At 41.5% G+C, this 7944-nt stretch overlaps 2 protein-coding genes across 3 annotated transcripts in view; one reads left to right on the top strand and one right to left on the bottom strand.

The window, feature by feature from the left end:
* kcnq5a (potassium voltage-gated channel, KQT-like subfamily, member 5a) overlaps window positions 1-2494 on the bottom strand; it is a 114474-nt gene extending 111980 nt beyond the window's left edge. For both annotated transcript variants that reach the window (XM_024297544.2, XM_024297543.2), the window contains exon 1: window positions 1746-2494. In XM_024297544.2, the coding sequence (XP_024153312.1) occupies window positions 1746-2086 (341 nt within the window). In that variant the 5' untranslated portion in view covers window positions 2087-2494. The remainder of the gene's footprint in view (window positions 1-1745) is intronic.
* Window positions 2495-4247: 1753 nt separating this feature from the next.
* The window catches only part of cnrip1b (cannabinoid receptor interacting protein 1b), an 8747-nt gene continuing 5050 nt past the window's right edge, over window positions 4248-7944 (top strand). The window contains exons 1-2 of the mRNA XM_024297981.2: window positions 4248-5119; window positions 5620-5764. Coding sequence (XP_024153749.1) covers window positions 4941-5119; window positions 5620-5764 — 324 coding nt within the window. The 5' untranslated portion in view covers window positions 4248-4940. The remainder of the gene's footprint in view (window positions 5120-5619; window positions 5765-7944) is intronic.

Below are 7944 nucleotides of genomic sequence, written 5' to 3' on the forward strand. Positions count from 1 at the left end.
TTGTAGAGTGACTTTTTAAGACAAGGTCAAATTTAAGAAGTCAAAAAACGAAATAGAAACAAAGATTTAACTCTAAACAAAAACTCCTGCAAGCTCTCATCAATGACAAGACCAATAACACAAGTTGCATGGTTGCTTTAACCTTAACCTTTGTCAAAGATCTCCCTTTAGCTGAAAGTGAATCTCCATCCATTCCTTTGCTTTGATCAATAAAACATTGAAAGGGCAAGACCGAGAACAACATGACACTCAAAGGGAGGCTTTTTACTGCTTAAAAATAAAAATAAATAAATATTTGTTTCGATTAAAGGTGTTTCTCAAAGCTCCCATCAGTGCCTCTTGGGTTTCTTTTGCTGCTGATGAGTTTCTTCCTGCAGACTCCTCTTCGTCCCACAAACTGGCTCGTCTAAAGATCTGAACAACCCAAAGTGTGGGATGCTGCCTCTGCGAGCAGATGTAACGGCTTAACCCCGTGACCCCCCTGGCCGTCCTGGAGGAGCAAATAAAACGTCAGCATCCGGCCTTGCAGCCCCTCCTCTGACAGCTCCACTTCCTTTCACAGCTCCGCTCCTCCACATGTGCCATCATGTTGCCGAGAAGCATATTCCAAAAGAGTGCACGAGCCCAACTGGCTGGTGAAATGAACTGATGAAAACTGGCAAGAACATCTACTATCCACTAAGAAGCAGAGGCGTACTAAAGGATTTTAGGGCCTTGGGCATGTCTGATTCTTAGTCCCCTGGTCCTAAAAAGTCACCCCTGAATTTTTGTTTCCTCAATATCAACATTTGTAGCAAAACATTTATATAAACACAGACGATTCAGTTTAAATTACAATTTTAATTCTGCCATAAATGAAACCACAAGTTTAATTCAATAATTTAAATTAATCTCTGGTAGCAAAATCATTCTCCGGATTTATAAAAAAAACTGTTTCGTCTCTTCAAAGAAACGTGAGAGCACGCTTGTGGGTATATTAAAAGATGATCCCACCTTGGAGGGTAATATATTTTATTTTGAAAATAAAATTATGAGTTGAAAGCGTAGGCTTAAAGTCCCACTCAGATCATCTTTCGGACTATTTTAAAAGCAGTAGTGTTTTTTTAATTATGATTATGCTATTTTCAGGCAAAATATTTTTTAAAAAACTGTGTCGTTTTCTAGGACATCGTTTCTGCAGAGCGGTAGGAGTTCATCAGAAATGTGCCTCTTGACTTGTGGGCGGGACTCTTGCTGTGATTTAGACGTCTACAAGTGGATACAGCAGAGCAGACCAGGGAGCTTCGAGTTACAGCAATGCTCTTTTTCTAACAGAATTTTTTTCATCTGCTCCTTAATCACAACAATTTGAATGAAGAAATTGAATTTTAGCTTCTTTTTCTTTATATATGTCCTTAATCATCTGGAAAAATGCCACAATAACAAGTTAAAATCACCATTTTCATTGGAGTGAGTCTTTAAGAACTTTTCGAATTGAAGCATTCGGAGAAAATCCATCCCGGAGTGATCTTATTCCACCAAAATCTGCTGGAAGAGTATCATTAACTCCTCTGCTCTGACATGCGCAACAGGTGATCACAGCGCACAGGAGATAAGAGACAACCTCACAGCTGAGAAGAGATGGAGTGACTACATGTGACCTTCATGTGGGTGGAGGATGATTCAATTAGACCTCTTAAAGGAGAGGTCATGCATGTGCGCCTCACCAACAACAACAGCAGTTTCCAGTTTTCCAAAGTACTCACACAAACGCGTGGTAGATGAAAGCCCACTCCCTGGGTCTCTCCAGCACGTTGTAGAGGTAATTCTGCAGCCGGCGATAGCGCGCGTTCCTGCGGCCGCTCTGCGCGCTGTACGTCAGCGGCTTCCCCAGCAGGCTGAGCCGCGCACCCTGCTTCCTGTCCGGCCCCGCCGCACCTGCCGCCCCGGGGCGCAGCAGCGCGTCCCCGGCCCGCCCCGCGCTGTTCATCGCCCTCCCGCCGGACTCCACATCCTTCAGGGGGTACTCCTGCGCTAGCTTTCCCGCCGCGGTCTTCATCCAGAGCCCCGGACCGCCGCCCTCCTCGCCGGTGGAGCTTCGCGGCATGGCATCACCGGCGCGGGCGTGGGGGTGCGCTGGGCGACCGGGAGACTCTCACATGGAGAGCGCGTGCCTCCTCTGAAAGGGCGTCTCACTAGCACGACTTATTAAAATAGTTGGGGAAATTAAAAATAACTAAATGAATACGGGAGGTTCAACTCAGAGCGCCTCCCTGGCGCAGCCCGGTTCGGACACTTGGGCCGTCTGCGCGGAGCTGGAGACGAGTTGAGTTATGAAGGAGTGGATCCATGGAGATGTCTGCGAGGGGAGGGCTCTATCACGCGCCCCCACCCTCTTCATCTCCAGCTCGGGAGCGCTGAGGAGGAAAGGCGCGTCGCACACCTGCCTGATCTGTGCGTGCGCACCCGCAGCGGTTCCGCTGAAGGACCCCCACTGCGGTGACGCAAACTTTACGCAGTCCAGAAGCAAAAGAACGCACAAAAGCTTACATTTTGACCATTAAAGATAACATTTGATTGTCAATTCTGTGCATTTCTCCACAGTTTGAATTAACGTGACGTGAATTAAATGTGATAAACACAAAATTAACTGATTTCTCAGTTTCAAAAGTATTTAAATGGTAAAATCTGTTAATCTGTAAATCTTGTAAAAGTAAAGTTTTAATTGGTTCGGAACACGTTCACCTTACGTCACAAAGAGAGCACGCTGACCAAAAATTATAAAAATTAAATTTCAGCATTATTATTTCTTAGCAGAAGAACACGATTTTACATCAACTAAACTCTTGGTTTTTGTTCACGCGGTTTATTTTTGGTAAAGTTTTGTTGTGGAAGCCTGACCTCTGCTGGAGAGCTTTGGTATTGCATGATCACAGCAACCACAAAAAAAAAAACAAAAAACAAAAAAAAAAACAGACTGAAAACAATCATACACAACAGCAGTTTGGCTGAAGAACCATTAGTAAAGCTTGTTGGAAGTCTACTGTCTTAGCATCAGGAAACTGCAAAGAAGGACAGGTTTGATGTGGTCGTATGTTCTGGTTTTAGTCAGTGGTTGTTCAGCCACATTCTGGATAAACTGCAGCTGCTTCAGCACACAGATTCCAGAAAGCAGACTTTTGCACAAACAGGATTATGTAAATGAAAACTGGAATGATATATGCTTGAGATGCGTTTGCTTGTATGTGTTGACCGCTATTTATGTCATTATACATGATGGCAGCAAAACATTCACAAAATGTGTATTTGACTGTATGGACGAATGTCTGGACAGGCCAACCCTTTTAACAAACATCTACATGTGAAAGTTTTGATAAACCTTAAGCAAATTGTTGCTTCTTTTTGTTTTCAATACCCTTACTATTTATTTCTTTCATATTTTTTAACCCCCTTTTATCTTTTTCTTGTCCACCATCTCCAATGCTCCTTCTGTCTGGTCCAAAAAGAAATACACACTAAAAAGTTTAGCCAAAATACAAAAGGAGTTTATGCAAATATACACCTTCTGGGTCCGAAGATACACAGCTCCCCGTTGTAATAGCATCATCTGTTCAACACAATAGGCATAAACCTGCTGGAGGTGAACAAGTTTCTACAGCCCTGATTTGTACAATGGATCTCTAATTTTGGTGATGTTGATTTTAATAGTAAAATCCTGATTTGATACTTTAGTCATAAGAGAACTGGACTGAGTGTAAAAAAAAAGAAAATAAAAAGCTGCAGGTTCTAAGAAAACAAAATCCCAAGGAGTTCTACTGAGAAATAAAAAGCTATTAGTCAGTCTTTATGTTTGTCAGAACAAGTTCTTCATATTCCTATATTTTTATATATTTTTTTCTGGGCTGATCGGATACCATGTGTTTTTGCATAGAACGTGCACATGTAAAGTGATGCAACTCTCCTCAATCATGCTCCAGGCTTTGTCTTTCACAGCTCTATTCCAATATACTTGTTGTTCTAAAATTCCAGCTGGGTGAAAAACACAATTATTAATTTCCCCTCCATCATCGATTTTCAAACGGTTGACACTTAAGTGAATTAAAAAGGATGCCATCCATGCGTCACTACCAAATACGAGTCTCTGATTGGTCAAAATCTGGTTCGACTTCTATTGTAGCTGAGCGTGAGCGCAAGAGTTTTGAGCATATAGACTCTTTCATTGGAAGTGCTCTTGAACTTATGTTACTGAGGGTAGTGTGAACGTAGCTTTATAGAGTCAATGGCCAGGGTTCAGGATTTCATAATGATGGTACAAATTCCAGTAGACCAGGATGTAAAAGAGTTAAAAATAGGGGTGGTCCAGAATATCGATGTTACAATATATCGCGATTTTTAGCCGTGAGATTGATTCTCGATGGGTTCTCACCAAGTTTTGATCTTTTATTTTCGTTTGAAAAGGTCATCTTTTGGTGAGAGGTTCCGTTGGAGGTAGATAGGTGCCGTAGTTAAAACTAACACCGTCCAGTTTACCCCCACTTATACTATCAGCTTCTTTAATTTATCACACATTTTTGGGCAAATTCATTATTTTATATAAGGTACATGCTTTGACATGATCTACATAGACTGAAGGTAAAGACCCTGCGTTGTAGCTGCTCCGCCTAGTGACCAAACTGAGAAGTATACCCCCCCACCCCCCGTTTTACAGACACCCCCTAAGGAAAACGGACTCAGCTTCAGCACCAAGGACAGCGGAGTCCCGTCTCTCCTCCAATGGGTGGAGTAAGGATGGATGCATGAATGACAGGCGCGAGGAGAGCGTCCACTGGGATTAGGGTTTGCACGCTGCAGGTTGGACAGGATTACGGAGCGCACGGGAGCGGCGGACACGCACGCGCGCGGCATTCCTCGGTCTCTCTGGAGAAGAAAGGACCCGGAGGTCCAGCGGGTTCTCGGGGAACATGGCGGACGTCCCCCAGCTCATCAAAATCGGGGTTTCCTTGAAGATGCTCCCCAACAACACCGCCGTCTACTTCAAGTCGGACGGCGCGCGCTTCGGGCAGACGCGGACCATCAAGCTGCTGACCGGATCCAAGTACAGGATCGAGGTGGTCATCAAGCCGGGGGCAGTCGAGGCCTCGTAGGTAGTCCGTGGTTCTCCTGACTGAGACTCAGTGATCAGATCAACACCTTCCTGAGATCCTCCGTGACAGCAGCAGATTTAGATTCTAAAAGTATCTCGATCCTCGCTGGAGGAACTCAATGTTCCTGTTATGTGTCTCGGATCGAATGCAACTAGTGTCATGACGTATATTTTTCTAGTTTAGCGCTTTATTTTCACACCCAGTTCGTCCTGCAGTAGTTCGGATCAACAAAAGCGAAGCGGAATGTGTTTCATTTCAGACTTTCTGTGCGTCACGTGAAGGCAGCACGTCAAATCCGCCTCAGATTAGGGCTCAGGCCTTTGTGTCACTGCTCTCTTGTGATCTGCTGATGTAATAAATACAACTGTACAGCCATCTCCAAACACAGATTATTTGACTGTGGCACAGCCCCCCCATGTGGGTCACAGATGATGCTGAAGTGAAAGTGGGGCAGAGAACAGCTGCTGCCTCCTCCTGAACTCTGATGTGTCTGCAGGTCCATGAGTGTGGGAGGGGTGAGCTTCCCCCTGGAGCAGCAGTCCAAAGACCCCCAGTCTGTGGTTTACACCGGCTTGTATGACACAGAGGGGGTTGCACACACCAAGAGTGGGGAGAGGCAACCAGTTCAAATCAGCATACAGGTAAGGCAATTTTCACACTATTTTAAATGCGTTCCGGTGGTCTTTTAATCGGATTATGCAATTTTCAGCCAAAATCAATACATCTCTGTTGTTTTATATGACATATTTTCTGCAGAGTGGCAGTTGTTTATACGAAATTCACCTCTGACTTGTGGCCCAGAGTAAGTTTTCCCCCGCTTCCTGTCATCCGTCTGTTTCCTCTCATCCAAAATGGCGAGTATTATTAGCCATACAATTCAGTCATACAGTTTTGAGCCAGATGCCAGCTCAGACGATCCATTTGTCTACAAGTGGATGCCTCTAAATGGAGCAGGGAGGTTGTGTCTTACTGTAATAACTTCTACATCACTGCTACAAGTTTTTCCCAACAACTTTTTTCATCTGCGTCTGATTCACAATAGTTTGAACAAAGAAATACTCAGAAATCCAATTTCAGTCTTAATTTGCTTTATATTTGTCGTCCCTCGTGGGGGAACATTCCACAAGAATTAGTTAAAAACAGAAAAAACATGATTTGTATCAAAGTGGGTCTTTATTGTTACATACTCCAGAAAATGTTCTATAAAATGGTCAAAATGAGAACCATCAAGTGGTTTGCCTCCTGAGCCGTCTCCTCCGTATCCGGCCCTCCAGATCATTTTATTTTATTGATTAATTTTTAGTTTTTTTCATCATTCATGTTAACTTATTTTTAACTTGTATAATTTTGACGAAATATATTTTATGGAGGGTAAAATATTGAAAGTTATTTAAGTTTTAAGTTGATTTATTTTTAAATAATATTCCTGCCTTTTTATTATTCATATTTATGTTAAAAAGTTATGTTTTTAAAGTTTTAAAAATTGGCATTCTGCTAGCTTTTTGGACTATTTTGGCATTTAATAAGATTTTTTTTAGTAATTTTGGAGTTTACCTAATATTTCAGCTACATGCTAGCTGTTTTGGCTAACCTGGGTTTTTCTTTTCTAGGCTAATTTGGCATTTAGCTAATATTTTAGCTGGCTATCAGCTTTAGCGTTTTCAGCTATTAGCTTCAGCATTTTTAGCTATCAATTTCAACATCTTCAGCGTCCAAATTCAGCTACGAAATCACACTAGCATTATCATAGGTAATTCTATATATATTTTATATTTATGTTAAAACATTTATGGTTTTTAAATTTTAGTTTTCGTGTGTTCAATTAATGTTTATCCTGTCCTGCCCGCGACCTAAGGTGTGTTTTGGATTTTGACCCCCTGTGTAATTGAGTTTGACACCCCTCCCCTAACAGAATCAGAAGATTTATATTAATTGCATAAACACTTTACTACAGTAAAATGTTGCATTTAAACACAAAGCTGCTTTTTCTTCACTTCAGAATCCACTGGATTTACTTTAATTGCATAAATGGCTGAAGAGTATTATGGTAGCTGAGGGGATGTAAACACTGGAGCTAAAGCTCTGGCGTTAAAGGGTTAAATTTAGCATTTTGTCTTAGTTTTAACCCCAGCGACCAACATGTTTGTACCCCAAACCTAACATGAGAATGCTGACGACTAGCCTTTATCACCTATCACCTTCTGTTCGCAAACTTGAAACAACTTCAACGGTAACAAATCTTGCAATTCCTTAAGAGACCACTGGGGGATGGTTTCCAAAGGGAGCAATTTCCTATTGACTCCAATACAAGGTCTGAACTAAAATAAACATAAGCAGTTAAAAAAAAAAGTTCAAAAACAACCTCTTATTTCTTTTTCATTTTGTTTATATTGTTTGTCTTGATTTCAACATAAATTATTTATTATTAGGGGCGTGTTTACTTTGCTCCTCCCATTTCCAGAACACTAAAACATAAACTTCAGGCTTCATTTTGTCCCATTTAGGATGTTATGAGGGATTTTAGAGATTATCTATTCATCTATGTTCACACTATGAAACCAACAACACTATTTTCTGTCGAGCAAGCTACTAAATAGATTTTTAAAATCTTAGTGTAAGCATATAATTTCTCTTGTAAACATGATTATTTTTAAAATATTTTAAATTCAATTAACTTGATTTTTACCAAGCAAAGTATACCTTATTTTTAACAGTTTTTTATATCATATAAGAAAAAAATAGACAAGGTAGTAGATAGATTCAGAACTTAACACTAGAATCCCTGGAACTTTCAGCTTCTGCTGCAATGCCCCCCTCCCCT

Source organism: Oryzias melastigma, linkage group LG15 (genome assembly GCF_002922805.2).
Source record: "Oryzias melastigma strain HK-1 linkage group LG15, ASM292280v2, whole genome shotgun sequence".
Classification (NCBI taxonomy): domain Eukaryota; kingdom Metazoa; phylum Chordata; class Actinopteri; order Beloniformes; family Adrianichthyidae; genus Oryzias; species Oryzias melastigma.